Source organism: Sus scrofa, chromosome 2 (genome assembly GCF_000003025.6).
Source record: "Sus scrofa isolate TJ Tabasco breed Duroc chromosome 2, Sscrofa11.1, whole genome shotgun sequence".
NCBI lineage: Eukaryota > Metazoa > Chordata > Mammalia > Artiodactyla > Suidae > Sus > Sus scrofa.
Window position 1 is genome coordinate 51,645,885 of NC_010444.4, and position 24,839 is coordinate 51,670,723.

The 24,839-nt window shown below is 46.2% G+C and overlaps 1 protein-coding gene across 1 annotated transcript in view; it reads right to left on the reverse strand.

The window, feature by feature from the left end:
- RNF187 (ring finger protein 187) overlaps positions 1,594 to 24,839 on the reverse strand; it is a 44,976-nt gene continuing 21,730 nt past the window's right edge. The window contains exons 5-8 of the mRNA XM_021085058.1: positions 23,680 to 23,772; positions 23,257 to 23,478; positions 11,090 to 11,158; positions 1,594 to 9,117 (exon numbers count right to left, since the gene is read on the reverse strand). Of these exons, the coding sequence (XP_020940717.1) occupies positions 11,120 to 11,158; positions 23,257 to 23,478; positions 23,680 to 23,772 (354 nt within the window). The 3' untranslated portion in view covers positions 1,594 to 9,117; positions 11,090 to 11,119. The remainder of the gene's footprint in view (positions 9,118 to 11,089; positions 11,159 to 23,256; positions 23,479 to 23,679; positions 23,773 to 24,839) is intronic.

Below are 24,839 nucleotides of genomic sequence, written 5' to 3' on the forward strand. Positions count from 1 at the left end.
TGTGTGTGTGTGTGTGTGTATGTGGTTTCCTTTGCTATGCACAAGCATATAAGTTTTATTAAGTCCCATTAGTTTATTTTTATTTTTATTTCTGTTGCCTTGGGAGACTAACCTAAGAAAACACTTGTACAGTTGCTGTCAGAGAATGTTTTGCCTATGTTCTCTTTATTTTAGACACTTAAACATGCTTTTCTGGATAGGCTTCACCTGAATGCCAAAGGTCACAGAGATGAATAGGAGCCCTGTGAAGCTCCACCTGGTAGTCATAATCCTGCACTTTCACTCACCTGGTTCTCTCTAGAATAGGAAATTTCAATTGTAGAGAATGTTCCTGGACCCTTATCCCAACATGGAACAGGGCACTACTTCTCCATTCCCATGAAATCCTGTCACATACCCTCTGCTGTAGCACAGAAAACAATGTTTTCTAATGATCACTTTATCAACTTTGTCCTTTATATCAGGACAGACTTGAGGGCTGGGACAAGCTGTTCTTTCTTCTTCATCCTTGAACATTCAACACCTAGATCAAGCCGAACCTGTCATATTGTACGTGCTCAGAGTTTGCTGAAAAAAGGACAAAATGACAAAACATCCTGAGAAAAAGTGACTTTTCTCTACCAGCCCATGTATGGTTCCCAAGGCCAAATGCATTTTCATAGTGAAAACTGACACACCTTCTCATGTTTAACAGACACTGGTTAGGACTGTCACTCTCGCTTTTAACTCAAAGGAGGAAAGTATTCCAAGATGGTCTGACTGGAAGGAAGAAAAACACTGTGATTGGGACTGGGATACAGAGGCAGTCACAAGTCCTCCCATTGCCTAGATATTCACCCCAGTGCTGACCAGGAAATGTGCCTGAAGCCAGACTGCCCTGGTGTCACTTGTAAACTTTGTGGCTTGGGACTAATCTTTAATTTCTTGTGTGATTTGGATTCCTCATCTGTAAAAGAGCTATAATTATAAGAGAGGGAGAAGTGAGCTCATCTAAGGACCAAGGTTGAAAAGAGCACCTGGCACTTAGAAATGCCAATGTGCAAATCTACCTTTGGTGGGATGAGTGAGTATCTGGGACCTAAGACTCAGATCCAGATCTTCCTAACTCGTGGGACTACAGATGATGAAAGGGCTGATTTATGAGGCAGTGAGCTACTTTCCCCTCAGGAGCATTCTACTGGGAAGATTTCTTGCAGAGTTCTCCAGGAGGTTGTGGAAGGAAAATCAAAATGGAATCCATATTACCAACAGAGCTCTCAAAAACGGAGCCAGAAAGCCACTAAGGACCTGTGACTTATGCACATCTCAGCCTGGACAGAATCTGATCTTTTGACTGCTTACTGTCCTAACAAAGGCATCTAGAACACAGCCAGAAACAAGAGACTTAACAGATCCTTACCCTAAAATATTCCTTAAGGATAAATATTTCCTGACATGCATCAGAGTCCATCACAATTCTTGAAAAGCAATATTAACAACCTGTGGCTTTTGTAATTATAAGCCCCTGACCCTTTCTCTTCCCCAGAACACTCTATTGGTTTTACTAAATCTGTGTCTCCCAAATTTTGCAATTTTTAGGACCCAAAGTAAGACTTTTTTTTTTTTTTGCAATTTTATTTTTTTTTCTTGCACAAGATGGAAGATATTTATGGCGACTTTTTACGTCCCAATTTTGTGGAGGTCAATCATCACAAGCAAGATTTGATTGAGGTAAAAGCATTTGGCTCCCCCTTTCTTGGAAGCAAAGGTCTGACCAGAGCTGGGGGAAAAAAAAAAACTTATGCTGGCCCTCATTTGTCCAGGTGCATCTATAAAGAATTTGGTTTCATTGATCTTTTCTATTTTTTTTTTTCCTGCTCTGATCTTTATGATTTCTTTCTTTATACTAACTTGGGACATTGTTCTTCTTTCTCTAGTTGCTTTAGATGTAAGTTTAGGTTTTTTCTTTAAGATTTTTTCTTATTTTCTGAGGTAGACTTGTATTGTTATCAACTTTCCTTAGAACACTTTTTGCTGTATCCCACAAGTTTTGGATCATTGCGTCTTTGTGGTCATTTGTCTCTAGGTATTTTTTAATATCCCCTTTGATTTCTTCAGTGGCTTTCTGGCTCCATTTTTGAGAGCTCTGTTGGTAATGTGGATTCCATTTTGAATGAGGAGCTTGCCAGAGAGGTGATTTGAATCACTTACATATGACAGTTCTTCTGGGCCTTTGTTTTTCTTTGGCCAATTATCTTGTTTTATTTCTCACACCCGACCTGACCCAGGGCCCTCCCCAATATGCATGCGGATCTTTTGGCCAAAATGGATTCCAGACCAAAGGGTTTGGGGGTGGCTATCAGGACTTATTATGGCCTGATCCCTGCTCCCTTTATGACCCTGAGGCATCTTTCTGCACATATAGAGTTAGGGTGTCCCTGATCCTGAGGATGGGAAGTATGTGACCTCTTGATCTTTTGCCCAAACAGGGCTTAGCCCCTCTCTACCCCTGCCATTACCATTTTTTAAAGTGTTCGAGACAAATTCCAGTTATTTACCTTGTTCCTGTTGTTATTTCTATCTTGAAATATAAACATAAAAGTGACTAGTTGTAAATTTCTATCGTGGTGCCCATCTCCTGTCTCAGTCCCCTGGCATGCCAGTGTGAATGTACAGGCCAGAACGGGTCATGGTGGCAAATCTGAACTTGGTTAGATCAAAATTTAGGGTTTTTACAATCCTAATGAAATTGATGGGAGTAGAAACGAAGTTTAAAAATGGTGTTTATCCACTAAAGGCAAAAGCAGCCTATTCCACCTGTGGACTGAAAGAAGGGGAGTCCAAAATGGGATCATGGGGTGGCAGACTTCGGGGTCTGTTCACCTTTCACCATTCACTCTCAAGGCCAAGGTGACCAGCACCCAAGCAGTGCTGCTCTGGAAAACAGGAGGTGCCACCAAAGCTATAGTTCAGCCAATAAAGCAAAACAGAAGCCAAAGTCATACCCAAGGACAATGTTTACAGCTATTTTCACATTTTGAATTAGAAATTTGCTCACAAAATCACCTATAATGGGTTTTATACTTCTAAGTAGGGGAATTTATTATTTAAACATCATGTTGAAATCCAGCCCCTTAAAATGCACTAGTGAGGAATTTGTCACAATGTCAGTAGTATCTAATGCATGTGTGAGGGAGGGGATTTGAGGGGGCATGACTCTGATGAAGTTTGCATATGGTTGGACAACCATATAGCAATTATGTTTTATGAGAAAGAAAATAATAAGAGAGCCAATTAGTAACAGATTTTTGTAAATCAACACTATGGCACATTTTACATTCCAATAACTAGGTGTTTTCATACAAATCAAGGAAATCAAGTCACTTGGGTTGGCAAATCATTAATGATAGTAAAGAAAAGCCACAAATAATCAGAACATATTGCAGACTTTGGGAAAATTGTCCCCCAGATACAGACCTAAGAGAACTCCAGATGTATTGTGAAACTGACAATGTAGCTTGGGCTAACTCTGACTCCATTCAAAACGAATGTCTTTCTCTAGATCAGATGTATAGGTTCTGCAGCCAGGAAGATGTGAGACCCAGCTGCCGAGGCATGTGATTTATTGGCCTATCAAAGCAAACACTGTGGATTCTCCTCCAGCTGCCAGCAGGCAGGAAGGGAGAAGAAGCTACCTGCAGAGCAACCTGCAAGCTGGATGGCTGGGCTTGGCCCTGGCTGTATCTAAACTTAACCAAGCATGGGAAAGGAAAGAGAGTTTAGGTGACGCTTCCTTCTGCTGGTACACGTTTGCCCTCTCTGACCTGAGTACCTGGTCATTTCCCTGATTACAAGGAGCCCTTCCTAGGAAGTCTGGAAGACTGCCACAGAAGGGGTGGGGAACAAAGGCTATTTTATACTAAGCTTTCCTAACATATTTAAGGATACCGCCATGCTCCGGGTGAGAAACCAAGAAGAAATCATAGGGAAAACAGTAATGCACAACCTTGATAGGACTTGGCAAATGAGGTATGCAGACATTTCTAGGCCACCAGGAATGAGGGTAATCAGAGGGTTTGTGTTACTAGAGAGAGATTCACAGCTCAAGTAGGACTCTGTAGTGCCTAGAGAGTGGACTCAATTGGGTTAATATTATTTGTTAAACAAATACTAGGAAATGTGCCTATGCTATTCTTTATCCCTGGAACACTGTTCCCTTTCCTTTCCCTTTTATCAACACACATTTCTTTTCATTCTGCACTGAAATGTTTCCTGTTGTTTATAGACATGATAGAGACACGAGGCAGTGTAACCGAGCAGGACCCTATGGGCCTTTCCTGGAGCAGACTCTTCCTCCATAACCTTTGCTTTAGCTTCTCTCTAAAGTATCACATGTATCTTGGCTGATGGTTTACAGAAATATCTTGACCTGACCTCTGTGGACATCTACAAGAACAAACGATTTCTGTACCAAGAATTTTGCAACAACCAACCATGCCCTTCCCTCACTTTGCCTTTAAAAATGCTTTGCAATTTGGGTTCAGGGATTAGGGGATTTTGGGGGGCATAGGCCACCCCTCCCCTTTCATACCCTGCAATAAACCTTTCTATGTTACAAACTCCAACATTTTTATTTGTTTGGCCTCACTGTGTGTCAGGCACAGGGACTTGCGCTAACAGCAGCAGCCTCTTCTGAAGAGCAGAAGTTCCATTCTTTACTGGGGACCATGCAATGGAAGGGTAATTGCTTTTAAAATCTTCATTCTGCTGAGTGACAATTCACACCCCACCCTCCCATTGGACTGTGAGATTAGCATGATGCAGATTATGATTGTTATTTGCATAATCATAATGCAAATTGTACACACACAAGAAAAGAGTTGTAATGTTAAATAATACTACATTTCCAATGAATATGTAGCACTGATAGTTTGCTGATGTTAAAAATAAAATTTCTTAGACAAATCAAACTTTAGTCCATGGAAAAGAGAATGTTGTACTAGCAAGGCAAACAGAAAAGTTGAAATATGTGTGCAAGTACAGAGAGGGCATGAAAAAAAAGGATGATAGAGTTGGGAAACAGTGGCCCATTGAAAAAGAAAAGGGAAGTAGCAAATCAGATCAAGATGGAAGTTTTGTTGTCTAAGGCAAGATTAAAAATAGCTTCTTCCTATCAATTATTAGGAGGTAATGTGGAGCAAGATGTTCTGAGAAGCCAGGAATGTTGGCTTTTAACCAAAAAAGTAATTAAATATAAAAAAAATGTGTGTGTGTGTGTGTGTGTGTGTGTGTGTGTGTGTGTGTGAGTGTGTGAGAGGGAGAGAGAAATCAGGCTACTTCTGAGGCTGTCAACTCACCCTCCCTCTGCTGGTTTTCCACTCGGTAAGCCGCAGGAAAATCCAGGCTGTTTATGTACAAGCAGCTGAGCAGGCAGGAGCCCTTGTACAGACAGGAGTAGCTAAGCCAAGAGGTGAAATCTTGGCTACCAAGCTGCTGCCTCTGATTCTTCTTTAAACCAAGTCAGAAAAGACAATTTGTCTACTTCATAATTTGGGGGAAATCTTGTTTTCCTTGACACTAAGTATTATTCATGAAACTCCTTGACAGTGTGCCAGAAAGGTAGCTCATCTTTGTTGTGAATCCAGTATATGCAGGTAGCCTGGAAACTAACAAGCTTTGTGGTTTTCCTTTGCAATATTTCAGCCTTTCACTCCATCTCCAGTCCCCCCTATAAACAGAAGATGTTCAGCTTCCAACCTCTAGTGTTCTAGCCCTTGGATGTTAAGATGCCCCAGAGGACCCTGGTCCCAAGTCACATCCTGCAAAATTATTCAGAACATTACAAGGCAACTTCACATACAATGGTCCCATGAAGTTAGTAAGCTTTCCCCCACTTTTACCAAGACAGAAGTTTGGAAGAGAGGGGAAGAGGGTGAGTGGCCGTGAGCAGAGAGAACCCAATCTTGAAGACCTGTCTTCCAGGCCCTGTGTATGATCAAAGAAATGAAGCCTGGGTCTCATCCTGTAGAGGACGGCTCTCCCCTGCACATGACTGGAGCTCCCTATTTCCTCATGGCAGCTAAGAGTCCATCAAAGATCCCAAGTCAACACTGACTATGTGACTTCAAGAAAATCCCTCCATTTTTCTGGGCCTTCACTTTCTCATCTATAAACTAAGTGGATTTTGCAAATATCACCTTAAGGCTCTGACGTTTCATGTATTCATTCATTAAACCTCTTCCAGGTAGCAGGCAACAGGGACAGGGCAGCAAACAAAACATGCCGAAAAATATCTTTTTAAAAGCCTTCTCTATTCTATAGATGAAAATTTTAATGATTGAATTAAATTTGTTCACAAGTAAAATAGCAGGTGGTGAATTTTTAAGTGCTATAAAAATGCGCAAAATATAAAGAGGTAGAGAACAAGGAAGGGTTTTCAGCGGGACAGGCTTGCTGATGGCACCTGGCACAATCTGAAGATGACCCTGAAATCTACTAGAAGGAGCTAGAGCAGAAGGGAACTTTGGAAAACTTGGGATTTGACAGAATATCGGGCCAGGCCAAAAGGAGCTGCCCCAGGTGCCCAAGGCTATGATGAAGCCTCACTTGTCCCCACTACCTTGGCAGCTTATTAGACTTAATTAACTTTGTTGAATCTTACAGACTTGCCTGACTTTCTTGCTGTTGCTGGCAAATTGTGCAGGTTTTGTGGATGAAGAAACCAAATACTCCACTGTAAACCTAAGTCTCAGATTGGGAAGACCCCTTATCATGGCTGTCCCCCCCAGCTAGGCAGGGAATCTTGGTAGAGTAAGGTCTCCAAGGAGGCTGTACACCTGCCTATCAGCCCCTCCCCATCCCCCAACCCTTAGTCTTCCTATACTTTTACAGGTGTGCAGCGTCTGCCTCATCACTCCCTGCTTTTGCTGGCATCTCTGATCCGGGAGATGGGAGGTCCAAGGGCAGACAGGGCTAACAGGACAGGAGAAGCTGCAATTTGTGCTGAAAACCAATGGCTGGGTGGATGGCAAAGACAGCATGATGTGTGGTCACTGGGTTTCAGAGGCCAGGGCTTGGGGTGGGGTGCTGACCTCTCCCTGGGGACCAGGTCCAGTGACCAGTGGGTGAAGGAGCCAAGGGGCATAATCATGAGTGGCAAGGGCCTGGGCACAGATGGGTTTCTGTTGAAATCACTGGGGTGAGGTGGGATGAGGCTTAGGATGAAGGAATAAGGATCAGGTGCTGGGATGGAAGAGGTGTGGACTAGGCTAGAGACTAGATAGTCTTTGTATTTCATGATCTGTGTCCACATGAATCCATAGACAAGGATGATCTTGTCATGCTCTTGTAGAGTAGGGGAAGCAGAGAGCCATCTCCAGGAAAAAGGTATTCCAAACTTATTGTGGACCTCAGGGCTCCTCTGTGGAAGCTTGGCCGACCATCTCTGAATTCTGGCTTAGGATCTGGCCCTGTCTCCCTGGCTGGGCACCACAGGATCTGGTGGACCTGAGTTCATGAGATAGGAGCCTGGAAAAGGCCTCTTCACCTCTCTCCTTGGCCCAGCCCCTTCCAGGAAATCTCAAGGGACTGGCAACCAAATGATAGAGCCCGCATCCAGCCCAGTCTCTGGGCTTCTGCTCCAGAATGAGTGTCATGTAGAATCTCTCAGATTCTAATTCTTTCTGTTTTCTTGTTTATTTATTTATTTATTTAAAGGGTTTTGTTTTGTTTTGTTTTAATGAAGAAACAATGGAACATGGCAACAATGAAAGCTTTGACAAAGAGACCTGAGTCTAGCTTCTCCATCCACTCCTTTTCCCAGCTTCTTTTTTTTTTTTTGGTCTTTTTAGGGCCACACCTGCTGCTTATGGAGGTTCCCAGGCTAAGGGTTGAATCAGAACTGTAGCCACTGGTCTATACTACAGACACAGCAACGCCAGATCTGAGCCCTGTCTCTGACCTACGCCAGAGCTCACTGCAATTCGGGGTCCTTAACCCACTGAGCGAGGCCAAGGATGAACATGAATCCTCAAGGATACTAGTCAGATTCATTTCCGCTGAGCCTCAATGGTAACTTCTTTGCCAACTTTCTGATAATGAAGCCTTTTAACCTGCTGACATTTTACTCCTTGTGATGGTTATTTTATGTGTCAATTTGGCCAGGCCAAAGTCCCCAAGTATTTGGTCAAACATCAGTCTAGATTTGCTATTAAGGTATTTCTTTAAAAATACAATTTACATTTTAATCAATAGACTCTGAGTAAAGCAGATGAGAATGCATAATGTGGGTGGGATGCATCCAATCAGCTGAAGGCCTTAGTGATAAAGACTAACATTCCCTGAAGAAGGGAGAATTCTGCCTCCAGATGGCCTTTGGACATGAGCTTCAACATGGACTCTTCCCTGGGTCTCCAGCCTATTGGTCTACCCCGCAGATTTGACTTAACAGCCCCACAATCAAATGAGTCATTCTCTTGAAATAACTATTTTTGTTTTTGTCTCAGTCTCTCTCTCAGGTAATATGTATATCATATATATCATACATACACACACACATACACACATATATCCTCTTCATTCTGTTTCTCAGGAGAGCTCTGTTACACTCTTGGTCATTCTTTTCTGGTCAGGTTCACATCACTTAGCCATCAAAGCAGAGTTTTAGGTCCAACTGTATTTGGAAACTATAAGCCCATTTGTAGCCAGGATATATGTCCAAATGCTTGACTGAGAAATGTATAATTAAAGTGTTAGTCCTGCAGTCACTTAGGTGCGCTGGGCAATGTTCCCCCTCTGCTCCTACGGTCTCATGTTACCTGAGACTACAGTGTTAAGTCTGGTCCCCAGGGTCCTTTTCTTCTGCGTCTGCCCATTGCTCTAATTCTAAGCTCTATGAAGCCTAGAGAAGTTTTGGCACAGTGCCCTACATGCAATAGTCACACAAATAAAATTAAAATGTCTAATTTCCTTATAATTCCAGCCTGTGCATCTTTCCCTAGGGCAACTAACTTTTGGCCTGGTGCAACACTTCAGGATTTTTATGCCAAGTTCAGGGACTTGTCCTGGAGATCCACAAGCAGACTGGATTTTCCTGCAATGGCATTACTTCTGGGAACTTCCCTCTTCCTTTCTTCCCTGCTGTGAAATAAGAAATACATATATTGGTCTTGGGTCCCCATTCCTGACACAGAGCAATTGAAACCCCCATAACAAGAGATGACAAGAGAATTTTTTATTCTAACATAAAGTCTTTTTGCCATTTCTTGGGCTGCTCCCACAGCATATGGGCTGCTCCCTTCCCAGGCTAGGGGTCTAATCGGAGCTGTAGCTGCCAGCCTACACCAGAGCCACAGCAAAGCGGGAGCCGAGCCACGTCTGCGACCTACTCCACAGCTCACAGCAACGCTGGATCATTAACCTACTGAGCAAGGTCAGGGATCGAACCCGCAACCTCATGGTTCCTAGTCGGATTCGTTAACCACTGCGCCACGACAGGAACTCCACATTTAGTCTTTGACCTCAGTTCCTGACACAGATCTCCTAAACACCTTGGAATTTCCTGGGTGCTCAAAGTATCTTTTGTTCTAATGAGGCCACTCTGGGTAGGCTTCTAGAGGGGCTGGTCACCAGAAAAACAAAATTATCCTTAGAAGCTTGGAACTTTCAGTCCCATCCTGCATTCTCCAGAGGAGAGAGGCTGAAAATGAAGTTAATGATCTATCATGCCTATATGACAAAGCCTCCATTAAAATCCCAATAGTAGTGTGTGAGCTTCTGGATCAGTGAACACATCCATGTGCCCAGCAGTTGGTGCGCCCAAATTCTATGGCAACACAAGCTCATGTGCTTGGAACCCTTCCAGACCTCGCCTCATGTGCCTCTTCTTCTGCATCCTTCATCACATCCTTTATTCTATAATAAACAGGAAATATTAGTAAGCGTTTCCTGAGTTCTGTAAACTGTTCTAGCAAATGTTTAAGTGGGGATCTCCAATTTGCAGCAAAGTCAGACAGAAGTTTTGGGTAATGTGGGCCCTATTATTTGTGAATGGCACCTGAAATAGAAGCAGTCTTGTGAGAAAATGCTTTAACTTATGAGGCCTTGAGGATTCAGCAGCCCAAAGGATTCTTGTTCCCATGGATGTCCGATGGGAAGAACTGTTTCCCAAGCAGACACTGATCTCCTTCCTGTGAGCCAGAAGGAAGCAAAATTCTCATCACACAAATCCAAAGCAGATTTTCATTACTGTATGAGCAAAGGAATCCAGGGCTCCTCAATGGCCTAACAAGTAAGGTTAATGGATTCGCCTCTGATTTAATGAAAACACCACCTCAGCACACTCGGTAAGTGCCTGAGACCAAGTCGAACCCATCTCTCTCCTGATTAGGATGAAATGAGAATGGGGGAAATACTACCACCTGGAGAACACAGATGGGTCACTGAGCCTTCTGTAACACTCATTCTAACCTCTTGACAACCTCACAGGTAGGCTTCAGGGTCTCACTTGCACAGATAATGAACCCCAAAGAGCCAGACTTAATGAGAGTCTAGCTCAGAGACAGAACACTCAACCCCAAATCTACCTACTTCACCCATGAGTATCCACCTGCCACTGACTGTGCTGCTCCATGTGATCCCAGAATGGATCCTGGGGCTTTCTGCAAATGCATAGGTGGTATGAGATGGAGCTCCCAACCTCACGGGTGAGATGTTTTCAAGCAGTATTTTTCCTTATGCAAAAATATGGCAATTCTTTTTCTGTCCCATGCGTTCTTGATGAGGGTAATATCCTTCCTATGGGGAAAAAAATTGGTTCTTGGGGCTAAAAGCATGTACACAGTGGTTTGTAGCCCTCCAAAGACCCAGGACAAAAACAGATACCCTGTGTATCTGTGGTGTGAAAATTTCATGGAGATGGGGACAGAAAAAAATGTCTTAGAAAGTCTTAGTGGGGACAAAGATGAAATAAAGGCTGAGAAGCACCAACTTATCCCGTGATTTCTTCCCCCCTGTGAGTCTACACTGGAATGCAGAGTTACTTAGAATAAATTCCAGGGACTTAGGAGCATGTGTGAGGCAATTTGGAATCTGGACCCCACCACAAACTTACAAGACTAGTTCCATGGGAAGAGGCAGGAATTTACATTTTTCCATAAGCTCTTGTATCAGTCAACTTGGGCTGAAAAACAAATACCAAAGATAGAGAAGTTTAAAAAAGAGATATTTATTTTCTCATAGTCCTGGAGGCTGGAAGTTTGAAATCTCAGTGTAAAAGGGCAGGTTTCTCCTGAGGACTCTTTCCTTGGCTGTAGACAGCCATCTTCTCCCTGTCTTCCAGTAGTTGTCCCTCTGTGTGAATCCGTGTCCTGATTGCCTTTTCTTATAAGGACAGGAGTCTTATCAGATTAGGGCCTACTCACATTACCTCTTTTACCTTGATCACCTCGTTAAAGGCCCCATATCCAAATATAGCCATATTCTGAAGTGCTGGGGGTAGGGGCTTCAATGTATAGATTTGAGAGGACACAATCCAGCCACAACTGTTTTCAAACTGCTTCTCATGCATCTGAAAGTTTAAAACCTGCTCTGAAGGGTGAGGAGAAAGATGCCATCATCTGCCAGGATGAGCATGTGTGGTCACCAGCTCATTCCTCAGTGTTTCCTGACACCCCCTGACTCACCGCAATGTGGAATACACATGAATGAATTATGGAAATGACACCTGGACTGGAAACACCCTCAGTGAGCCGATAGCATCAGAGAACAAGGGCCATCTCAGTAATGTGAGGTGTGTCTCAGAGGCAGGAGTGGAGGCCCCTTTGTACAGAAAACTTCCTCGGGGAGGGCACAACCCTGGCAGCTCTGATGGCTGAGGAATTTATGGTGCAGCTTGCTACTTGTGGTTAATCAGCCTTCTTTACCTAATCATGGCCTCCATGGTATTTACTTATGGCATAAGGTCCTAAGGCTTGATTTGGGAGCAATGGGTACACAAAGTCAGAGAAGTCAGATGAAGAAACAAACATGCAGGACCATAGTAGCTATGTGTCTCAATGTTGTCTTGATCTCCTCACCAGCAGTGAAATGGGGAGGTTAAGTACATATGTCGTCCTCAAAATATGGCCAAAAGAATTGGTACTAATACACCCTGTGTAGCAGTTGAATGGTAACTCCCCAAAATGACACATTCATGAGCCTAGGAATGTGACTTTATTTGGAATAAGCATCTTTGCAGATATAATTAAGTTAGGATCTTAGAAGAGATAACCTTGAACTAGGGTGTGCCCTGAATCCAATGACAAGTGTCCTCAGAAGACAATGGAGGAGATTTGAGACCCAGAGACAAATGGAGATGACAATGTGATGACAGAATCAGAGATTGGGGTGACTTAGCCATCAGAATGCTGGAAGAGTCAGGAAAGCCCCTCCCCTGCAGCCTTTGAGGCTGTCTCTCTTCATAACACACTCCCTTCCAATCTCCTTCCTGTCCTCTTTAGCTGAATTTGAAGGCTGCTTCTGGCACATAAGTCAGCAAAACTGACCACAGAAACGATGAAATGAGACTGAGTATTCTGGGCCTCCCAAAGTGTCTCTCCTTGTCTACTTCCCTCATGTAGAACTTTCCAGACTGTCGATGACAACTCATTAGTGTCTTCTCCATTTAGTGGGTAGTGATCAACATTTTTTAAATAGCACAGGGAACTATATTCAATTGCTTGGGATATATAATGATGGAAAATAATATAATAAAAAGAATGTATATACACATACACACACATATATACATATATGACTGGGTCACTTTGCTATACAGCAGAAATTGGCACAACACTTAAATCAACTATAATAAAAATACATTTTTAAAATGAAATAGAATAGAAAGCATAATGTTTCAAACATAAAATGATATGATGCTACCGGAACTTGTCATGCATGGACTGGACCATAGTAGCTTCCTCCATTTAGGACAGCTCTGCAGGGCTGCCCAGTGCCAGAGCTCAGAGATGTGGTGATACTTCCAGCCTAATGCCCATCATTACACACTATGCCCAGTGTCCCTAAGAAACACCTGCACACACCTCAGATTCAGCTTCCCAGGGATCCCAACCCAAGACATGGGTCAAGGTGAAGAATCTTGAAAAGCCAGTCTTGTGGAAAAAATACATTGTGCCACTTTTATTTTATTGTGGTAAAATATGCATAACACTTAACCATTTTAAACATTTTTAAGTACACAATTCAGTGGCACTAAGTACGTTCACATTGTCATACAACCATTACTCTAGAATGTTTTCATCCTCCAAAAATGAAACTCTGAACCCATTAAACAATGGCTCCCCCCTCGCTGAGCCCATGCAATCTTTCTGTGCCTATGACTTTGACTATTCTAGACATCTCATTCATAAAAATGGAATCATATATTTGTCCTTTACTGACTGGTTTATTTCACTCAACATACTGTTTTCAAGTTTCCTCTGGTTTGTGACATGTGTCAGAATCTCCTTCCTTTTTAAGGATGAGTAATAGCAAACTGTGTGAAAAAGCCTGGGCCCCTTCCTTATCCAAATCAAGTCCACCAAGTAATGGCCAGGTGCTGTGGGAGACCACCACTGGCCCCTCAGGTCAGCAAGGGGAACAGGTATGTCCACGAATGAACTTCAGTGGATGAAATGTTCAGGTGCCCTCAAGGTCTGAGTGACTCCAAAGGACAATTCAAGTGCCAGGTGAAAAATGAGCTGGGGACTCTTGATGTTTTGTCAGCCTGTGAGTCCTTATAGAGAAGAGGGAGAAGAGGCAGTGTTCCAGACTGAGGGAAGGTAGGAGAAGTGTGTGTGCTGTGGACTCTCCCAGAACAGGGAGGACAATAGGAACCTGGAGCTGAGGATCCCTGGGCAGCGGGGAGGAAGGATGTGGTGGAGAAGGTGGTAAGAGGAGGCCCAGAAAGGCCTTTGAAGATTCTCCTGAGGCAGTGAGAGACTACAGAAGGGCTGGCAGGGAGTGGGATGCTCCACTGGCATCCCAGTGGAGCCAGTGGATGAAAGGAACAGGAGAGTCAAGAGCCTCTTCTAGGGGGCCGGGGGAGAAGGGCTGCAGGCCCCAACTGTGTCTACAGGAGGGCAGAATCATGATAGAATTGATGCAGTAGAACTGTTTATGTTAAAGCTTTTAATTTTTTTTCCTGAAAGTGTGCACAAAAGTTGCAAAGCAAAGTGTGACACAATAAGAAATAATATGTTAGTCTCTGCCCCTCAGTTTTTGGCAGAGCTCCTAAAGCCCTGAGAATTTTCTGTAATGACAGGGGTAGAATAATTAATAAGGTGCCTTTTAGAAAGCACCTAAGAATAGAGGTTGGTTGCCAGGGAAACCAATCAAGGGATTAGAGGGTTGCAATTTCATCTCCACTCCTTCCCCTTTAGGAAGAGAGGGGCTCAAGCTTGGAGAAAGGAGTCTTTTGTGCCAGATTTCCTTCAGGGCATGGCAATTTGAAGAACCAGGAGCTGCTCTTCCTAGTTCTCGGTAGTGTAGTTTACAACACAGTGGAGAAATAAAGGTAAGTCAATCAAAGGGGAAGGAAAGGTTTTCCTCAGACTTGAGTACTTATTGCTGGGTATGAAGAACAGATATTTGTGGAGAAATATGACAGGTAAGGAGGTTAAGTGTTGTGAACTGCAAAAAACTAAGCAAGGACTGTTTGTTCAGATTCGTGTCAGAGTCCCTTTGCCTTTGGAAATAAGGATGCTCCTTTCCTCCCAGTATAAGTAGGGCACCTCTCGAGGGTTTATGTCTTGTTTCAGAATAGAAGGATGAGGCAGGGGCAAGTGAGAGTGACCTTCCTGATTCTGCCATTTTCTCTAACTTTGTCATTTCTCAAGCTTAAGATATTCAACTTGCAAAGGTGCCATGTTTGTTGGTAGTGTGTCCTGAACAATCTAACAAAGTTTTTTTGTTTTGTCTTTTTAGGGCTGCACCCGCGGCATATGGAGGTTTCCAGGCTAGGGGTATACTCAGAGCTACGACAGCTGGCCTAAACCACAGCCACAGCAATGCGGGATCCAAGCCACTTCTGCTACCCCAGAGCTACGGCAGCTGACCTACACCACAGCTCACAGCAACACCGGGTCCTTAACCCACTGAGCAAGGCCAGGGATTGAACCCACAACCTCATAGTTCCTAGTCGGATTCGTTTCCACTGCGCCACGACGGGAACTCCCCAGAAAGTTTTATGTTCTAGATAAGGGCATTAAAAGCTTTGGAGATAAAAGTCTGCGTGAAGCAGTTAGGAGGGTAGAACCCAGGCTAAGTCTGCACTGAGCCAAGCTCTTTCCTAGGGATGACTTATGTACCCAGCAGGGGGCCTTCTGCACACCAAAGGGGCCCAGACTCCAGAGGGTATCCCTTGGGTAGCACCCTGGAAAACCATTTCACACCCCTGCTATAAGAAGCCCATACATGTCTCCAACCCCATACAGCGTTCTTGCAGAGAACTAAGGCGCACAACTCGCCGCATGGCCCAGGTCCAGAGTGCCTGCTGTGGCCAACAGTGATAGGCACACCTTCCCTACTTAAGGGCCAGGACCATTGCCAGCTTGTGCACTTATCTCACCTCAGACTTCAGCTGCATAGTGGCAAGCGAAGATAAGGACAGAGCAAAGAGAGAATGCTATATCATAGCTCTTCTGACCATCCGAGTGGCTCTGAAAACAGCCTTTGATATTGCAGGGCCCTTTGGTGTCGCAGCAGCAAATCCTGATTACTGGGCAGGACTCTATACTGCGCGGTAGCCTAGCAGCTTGTTGAGCTCTAGGTCGCTGCGGATGGCTAAAAGTAGGACGCGCGCGCCTCACCACCCTGCTTTGGCAGCCAGACTCCTCTGTGCCAATGGCGGGCGAGGTTTTATACCCGGGTGAGCACTGCCGCATGCTGCAACCGCCAATGGGATAAAGGCGCTCTGCAACCTCGCAGCCCCATTGGCTGCTATGCCCTTCAGTTTGTCCAATCAGACGAGACCTAGAAAGTCACTTCATTTACATATAACTTTGGGGCGGAAGTGCAGCTTCGTATTCCAAGCGCCGGGACATGTACGTCTTCACTGATGGTCGCCTCCCCAGACTCACAGGGTCTGCTCGGTAGCCTCTGCCAGCTGGAAGGCAGGGGAAGGGGCATTTTGGCTCGGCCACACTCCTCAGTCCTAATTTACCTTCAGCTTTCCCACGATGCTGGTGGCACAGAGGCGGGGCGGGGGACGGGGGGCGGGGTTGTAGCGCGAGATATCCCTAACGGGAGGTGGCCTAGAGGGCTCCAGGCGGGCCTTGCCCAAGAGTATCATCTTACTGCTGGGCGCCAAACCCTGGAAGGCAGGACGCGCTGGTGGCCAGTTCTCAGGCACAGTTGGCATTGAGCTCAGCCTAGTCCCGGATTGAGATAGCTGGGGACGCTCCCACAGACTGATATGCTTCAGGAAGCGGAAAAGTGATGTCCTGGAGCCTAACAGTGGAGACAATCTTCACAGTTAACCAAGAAAGGAGTCTGTGGCAAAGGCAACCTGGAGTAGTTGCTCCCGCAGAGGAAGAGACACTATCTGTCACTGAATGAATTCAGTGGGATTGAGAACTTTTACAATAGTTGGGTTTCTTCAAATTTGTCTCGTTTTTCACAAATGACACAAGCAACCTCTCCTTTGCCAAAGACGCCTTTCAATTGTTACTCTAGCTTGTGAATTTAATCCTGTTTTACCCCATCATTTGTTGTATTGATGACAGTGTTTAACTGGCATTTCTAGTTTTATAAATATTTCAAAGACTTGTCAAGTAGAAGTGACAAGCACATCCTTCTTCAGGAACGAAGAATTTTAAAAATTTAAAGATATGAATAAATTTTTAAAATTCTGAGCCCCCCCCCCAAAAAAAAGCTCCTGTTGTGGTTCAGCATGTTAAGAACCCGACAGTGTCTGTGAGGATGCAGGTTCCATCCCTGGGTTAAGGACCCCGAGTTGCCACACAAACTGCAGTGTAGGTCAGCATCTTAACTCCAATTCGACCCCCTTAGCTAGGTAGCTTCCATTATGCCACAGGTGCAGCTCTCAATAGAAAAAAAAGACTTCAAGATCTTGGTCCCATTTAAATTACCTGCCTCTCAATGGACTAAAATTCTGTTAGGAAATGAAGCACCATAACTTTGTACCACCTGACCTGTGGGAACAGTAGGGGATGCCTCTGGAGCACCTGCAGTGTTTTACTGCTTCTCTGCCCCCAGCATGAACCTGTGGGAGTCTCTCTGAGTAATTTCAACTGTTAGCTAAGTTGTAGCCTTTCATCCCCTCACAGGCAATAGTCTTCCCTTGAGAAAGCACTAATTGTGCCCTGGGGCCATTTTTGGACCTGATGTAAGAACAGTTGCCTCCACTCTTCCCACACCTGGGGGAGGACAAAGCAAGGACGTCCAGGGCAGAGGGCTTTGAAGCTGCCATTACTGGGGCTCAATGGAGAGAGCAAAAAGAAATGAAGACACTCCAAGGTGGGAGGGCACAGCTCCCAAAGATCTCAAAAACAGTCTGGAGGAAGGTCTCTTGAAATCTGAATGAGTGTGGCTAGAGAGAACTACTGATTCCCCAAGATCAAATCAGTGAGCCTGCACATTAATTTGTGCAGGTTTAATGGTTTATTTATTGCAGGGGCACCCCTTTTTCTAGGATGCATACCACCTTAACATTCCAAAACTTCTAAGGATCCTTTCACACACACCCAGACACCCAAATTTGATATGGAACTAGTTACAGAACTAGGTAGCCACCACAGAAACCCCAGAGTGGCCTTAAGTACTCTGGAACCCAACTTTCTTCTCCAATGTGAAGTCCTAAGTTAGGGTGGTCCCAGGACAACCAAACAATCTCCCTTTCCCATTTTCCACCCCACAGTCCTGTTACCTTGGTTCTTTACTTTTTGTTTGGTGCTATTCCCTGTTCCATAGGAAATCACACTAATGGGTTCCATTTATCATCTTGAAGTGTTCCACGTGCACACATTAAGTTTAGGTAAACAGTATTGCATCTTATACTTTGCAGCATGACGCCACAGCTCCATGACTTAAGTTTTACCATGTCTGTCCAGCTCCTCTCTATCTCAGGGCTTCTGCATGCTCTGTAGCCTCCATCACCCACTTGACCTTCCACCTCCCCCAGTAAGGACCACTGGCACTTGCCCTGCCCACCCCAAGACAGTAGTGCAAAAGATGCCCAAGTTGGCCTGAGGATCCTCCTGTGGGCCTGGTGAAGACTAAGGAACAAACACATGGGAGTGGGACCACTGGGTCCAGAGTCATTATGCCCTAAATCTCATAACATCTGGTAGCAGTGGCGCAGAACCCAGCAGAAGGGCAAGGGACAAAGGGTGGCAGCTTTCCCATCTCCATCTCAACAGTGAGTCATTACTCCCTGGGCGTGTAATTTTTCTGCTCCAAAAACTAGAGTTTAAGCTTCTCCTTCTGGGTTTCTGAGCCCTCTGGCTCCTCTTATGCACTTGTTTGTCCATATCTCTGCCATGTTATCTTACTCCAGCCACTTTTGGCTCTTCATGATTTGTGGGAGTTTCTTGCATTGTCGGTATGAACCACATTGGTCTGAACACTGCAAACATCTACCACTCCACCTGTCTGTATTGACTGTGGCCATGAGACACTTGGTTCAGTGGAGGAGGATTTTTTTTTTTTATAAGCCCCACCATCTCACCTGAGAAAACCATTCCCAGCACCAGGTGGTCCCCAGCCTGTCCACTGGTGGCAGAAAAGTGACAACAGTATTCTTGTCAAAAAGCTGTGGGTAGTTCTTGTGTTCCATGACCCCCCCCCTTTACCCCCCAACCTGCGGCAGGGCTGAGCTAGGCGGATATCCTATTAAAAATGACAGGAGGATGGGCATCAGTCCACAGGTGTGCACAGAGCTCTGGCCTACCTCAGCACTGGCAATAGCCCTGAGGCCTGTCCCACCCTTCCCAGCAGGTCATACTCTTTGAAAAAGCTGCATCTGCAGGGAGAACACTATCAGCAGACCACCTTCTCTGGAGTTCTCCACACCTCTTGGTCATGCAGAGCATGTCGGGGCACCCCTGTCCTATGTTGTGTAGCAGAACCAATTCCACTGCACTGCTCCCATACTGGCATCCCCCATGGCCACCTTTCTGCTACCTCAGTAACAGGGATCTGAGTCACCTCCAACCTCTTGATGCTACAAACAAGTTTCAGTAACTGTCCTGAACATGCCACTTCGTAGAACCATGCTGTCATTTCTTTGGCACTCCAACCCAGGGTTGGAATTACCACATCATAGAGTAGCACATACTGTATTGTCTAGTCAACTACCAGGAGGTGACCTCTGAACCCTTGGGCACTCTGCCTGATAGGAGTGTCTGTGCCTAGGGTCATGGGCCACACTGGGTGGTCTGACCTTTTGATGTGGGGCAGGGGCTTTGGGTTCTATAGCTCTATCTCCTGAGTGGCTGCAGGATAAGACCAGCCCTGTGGGGAGTCAGCATGCAGATGCAATGGACCCAAGGGAGGCTAGGGACTCAGGAAGCCTCCCACATCCCCCCATAGGCCATGCTTCACTTGACTGATCACACACAGACACCAAAACACTGACCTGACTCCATGAGGAAAGGACAACAGAATCGGCACTTTCCCTGATGTGACTTTCCACTTGGCTTATATTAACCTATCTCTTCTCTCAGTGATAAACCTTCACCCTAAGGGCCTTCAGTGAGCTCTGGGAGCTTTTCTAGAAAATTATCCAGCATGAAGCAGGTCTTGGGCACTGGTTCCCTCTAAGCAATCAGATAGCTTGACTTTCCTAAGTTTATTTTTTTAGTCTGACCCTCTCAGGCTGCTCTCCCAAAGGGCAGCACCAGTGCATATCCCCTCAGGGCTTCCTGACTCAAGCCTGACTTCACTCAGGTCTCTAATTTCCATCAGCCTAAGAGCTGGAGCAATACTTCACTGGCCTTTCCATATGTAAGTCTGAGTATCAAAGAGTGAAAGTATATCCTCTTATTTTGTTATCATCAACTTGATGAAATTACTCAACCAAGAGTATGAAAACAACCCTTGGCATGTGTCTCTGCTCCCCTCAGACAAAGGATCCTGACACTGAAAACAGGCCATAGGCCCCAACTATCCATCACTTCCCTACTAGGCTCTGATAATAAGAATTAGAAGGAAAAGGGATCTAAGTACTGAATAAACCAATTTCTTTAAAACGTGCTCCCTACCTTCTGGCAGACAAAACTACTTCTTGTACATCATGAAAAGCCTAGCTTAGGTTTCCCTTCACTCATCCTTCTGCGCTGACCTCAGACATGCAGAGATTGATGTGATCCTGGCCAGCCAAATGAATCTGAATTGTGAAGTCACACATTCACTGGAACCCTGCTCATCCACGTCAAGGGCAGGAGCTTGCACAGATCCTCCATTGCATAGGATTTCTATAAAATTTGATTTGAAGATGAGGGAACCAGTCATGCATACATCTGGAAGAGGAACATTATTCTACAGAGGATAGGGACCCATGATGGATAGGCCACTATGACCAGTCCGTAGGGAGCAGAAAGTGGGAGGTGACTTGAGTGAGGAAATGACAGGCATAGGTTGTACAACTTGGCAGGCCAGTGTGAAGCTTTCACCACTGGACATTCAGAAGAGCTGCAGGAATCCAAACCTTACTGGAATCAAAAGCCATACATGCTAGGGACATTCCAGACCTGCCAGACACAGGCCAGGCAGCTCCCTCCTATGTCCCTGCTGCATCTCGAACTGGAACTGGGGAGGGGTCCAGATGCACCCCTAGTTAACCCCTGACCTAAGGAGTCAGGATTATTTATTAGAATTAGTTGGCCAAGGTCCTATAGGTTTGCCAAGACGATGAAACCCTTCTCTTTCTGATACAGACCAAGCAACTTTTCCTTTCCTCTGCTTCATTCCTATGTAGACAGTATATGAAAAAGAGAAACAGCCCATGAGCAGAGAATTCTATCCATATACCTTCAGTAAGAAGCCAGTCCATGCTGGTGTAACAACCTCCCATACCTCCCCACCACTGAGAACCCGGGGTACCACCTTTCTGGGCTGCACTCCAGCTCTGTCTAGCACATCAGTCTCCAAGCAGTCAACTGAGAGGAGAATGGGCAGGCCTCTTCAAAGATTTCTGCAAAGGAGCAAAGTGGGCAGCTATATCTGAGCCACAGGAAACTGAGGCAGCTCCCCAATTTCACCGCGTGGAAGAAAGAGGTGGGGGGGGTCTCCTCAGAGAGATGTCCCACCCACAGAAGTCTGGCCATGCAGTCACAGTGCCTCCTCAGAGACTGGGCAGGGCATAGGGAGGAGACAGGTGGGAGGAGGGAAATCAAGCAAACTGGGTGATTTACTGTCTTCTGTGAATGCTAGCTACCAGGCCAGGCAGGCCACCGCCAAGTTCGCAGAAACACAAAAGCTCAGCAGCACCAAAGACCAATGACTCCCAAGTCTGGAAGGCTTTGTTCATAAATGGGCCGTTGACCACAAAGCTACACTTTTAGGGTTAACTCACAGACACAACCACTATCCTAAACATCTGTCTGTGTCAATTCTAGGATCCCTTGGACCCCTTGTCACCTTGCCCTGTGCTTTTTCTCACTTGAACTAAACTATACAATGAAATTACTACCAAGTCAGGGGTTTTTGCTAAATCTGTAGCTGAGGAAATATGAAGGGAAGTGAGAAATACAGGGAAATGAAACATACAGTGAGGCCAGGTGATGGCCTGAGCCTGGCTTTGCTTCTCCTGTCCCAGGAAAAACTTGGATCAGTGAAAGGCGAGTGGGCAGACAGGTCAGATGAACAGTGATGCTAAGGCAGATTCTTGGGAAACCACAGGCATCCAAGGGACAGAAGATGAAAAACAAGAATGAGAGTAGGTTGAGTGGACACACCAGGAGGCAGAATGGGGACAGAGTCTCAAGAACATGGCCAGCCAGGGGCCACACTGTTCCAACACAGACCTCAAGCTATGGGTGTAGGTTTGTGCAACGTACACAGTCAGAGGACCTGAAACAGAGGTGACAGGTCTCACCTGCCCACCTTACCCACCCAGGCACCCTGAACATTCCTCTCCCTCACTGCTCACCCCAAATTTAATTGGCATGCCCGATGCATGGGTAGGGGTCCGTGTGCCTGGGTGTGTATGTCCGGTGGAGCAGCCTGAATATGGGCTGCATTTAAACAGGGCAGGTACCAGGTCTGGACAACCCGAGCCACCTAGAGATGATGACAACCACGCCCATGAAGACCCGGGCAAATGTGACAAGGCTTGGGGCAGCGAAGAGCTTTATGGAGTCAGTATACACTTGGATTAACTTATCCCCAGTACAGATCTCTATAGTGAAATGGTTACAGTCTATAAACATGAACATCCAGAGGAAAAGGAAACACAAACACTCTTCTGAGGAGCACTGTCTTAAACAACCCAAGCTGGGCACCTACGGTTCGCAGCCCATATCTACACCCAGGTGAAGACGCTCAGGGTTAGGGGATGTCTTGAAGGATGACAAAGGGGTCCAGAAGGAGGTGAACGGAGGAGCTGCTTCAGGCCAGGGATAAAGCAAGCTTCCTCTGCCTGGTACCTGGACAAGCAGCATATCACTGTGTGGGGAGAGAGAAAAGGAGAGTGAAGGAGAGAGGGAGCTTCTATCCTAGAACCCTGGTGACTGGAGAATCCAGCCCCACCAGACCCACACAATTCCCCAAGGCCAAAGTCTCATCACTGGCAATCACCAACCTCTTGGAGCTGGTTAACCAGTATTGCCAGAGGTGAAATGACACTTCCCAACTCAGATGAAGAGATGAAGGCTGCTGGCTCAATGATCAGAGACTTGGGGGCACAAAGAGCCCAGAATCTCCAGATTTAGGCAAAAATTCAGGGCAGAGTATAAGGATATTCAGGAGGAAGGCATAGCAACCACCACCCTCCCCGGGATCCCTGTCTCTCCTGACCTCACTGCCAGCTCCTACCTGTAGAGCCCCATGGCAGGTTAGGGGATCAGTGCTTCAATATTGGGATGCAAGTCCTTCCTCTCTGTGAATGTCCACTTCCACGTGGAAGCTGGAAAGTCTCTTGGATTACTCATTCATGAACTTCAGCTCCAAATGGAAACCAGGCAGTGGTCTTGAGGGTTCTCTCTTGGTAAACTACCACCTTACCAATTCTCTAATCTGTGTAATATATGCCCTCCCCAACCATCAGGATAGGGTGCCCACCTGAAGCAGCATGCTGAGGCCCAGGTTGCGGTGCCTCCTTTCCAGCTCCGACACAGCCTGCAGCAGAGACCTGAACCTCTCCGCCGGGTCCTCATCCTCATCCTCTGGGGATCCTTCTTCTTTCTCTGCTTCCTTCAGGAAGCGCCCTTCCTCCTCGGCAAAGAAGGCCCGAAGCTTCTTGTAGTCAGTCAAGGCCTTCTTCCTCCGGTCCATCACGTGTCCCTACAGGATGGGGTGGGCGGCAGGGAGGGACACCCGTGTCCTCGGGCAACACCCTGAGATTCCCACCTTACCAGTGACCACCTCAGGAAGAAGAGAGTCCCCTGACCATCTGACTGTATGGCACTCAGCTGCATTCCAAGGCCCAGCCAAATAGGATCAGTTCCCTTGTTAACATGGACTCCAACCCTACCCCCGACTTGCCTTCCACACAGCAGCTGCAGACTCAGCCTGGCCATGCAGGTCACGAGCATCATTCAGATCTTTCTTCATGATCTCCACAGACCCCTTGTTCTCCTGGAAAGAGAGACTAGTTATAGGATGAGTGGCCACATCTGAAGGTCTGGGGCCCATCTTAGCCCAGTCCAGGGGGGGACATAGTACCACCAGAGTTAGCTGACCATCTGACTGTCCAAAAGGCCCCAGCTCATAGTCTAGGCCCAGCAGACACCTCAAAACCCCAGAGGCACCAGAGGGGGTCTTAGTGATCCACTATGCTCTCTCCAGGAGAAAGTCTAATAGAAATACTCATGTTAAGACTCTAACAGGGTAACTGTATACAAGACCATCCATTTGGGTCCCAGAGTTACTGTCCCTAGCAGAGATGAAGGGTGGCCCTTTGGGGTGAGCATGGCCACACCCAGGGCCTGCCCCCTGCTCCAGTGCACTGACTGGGTACTTGGAGTCCTTCAGCAAGAGAGCCCAACTCCAGTCCTGGGCTGGAGTCCAGATGCAGCCCCTGGACTCCACACCCAACTGCTCACCAAGGGGACCCTAAGACCCAACCCTTGACACAAGCACCCCCAAACGTGCTATTCTCTCCCCTCTGGTTCTGTTCCAGGAGCCAGGCTGTCTATTCTCTCAGAAATAACGCTGTGCCCTACACACACCGGTGGGTCCCCAGGCCCCAGCTGTGACCAGACTCTACAAAGGCGGGTTCCGACCCAGAATCAGGTGCCATATATAATGGCTGAGAGCATAGCAAAGTTTCCAGAACAGAATGAAGGGACTCCAGAGGGCCCAGAGCAGGTGATAAGTCAGAATGGGAGAGGGGTGCACGGGGCTCAGAGAGGCCGATGGCCTAAGGTCTGGTACACTTTCATTGCCTGTAGGAGCAGGAGGGCTACTATAGGGTGATGTCATGCTGGGGGCAGGGCAGTGACACAAACCGGCAAAGCTTGGGGGTGCGGGCAGGGCCCGTAGGACAGTCTGCGGGTGGGGGGTGGGGCAGAACATTACATTTCCGGGAATGTGGAAGGGGCAACATGAGTGGGGGGGTGGGGGAGGTGGAGAGAACATACACAGTCCAGGGATGGGGAAAGGGAAAAGGATGATTTCCGGAGGCGGCGGGAGGGGAGAGGGCA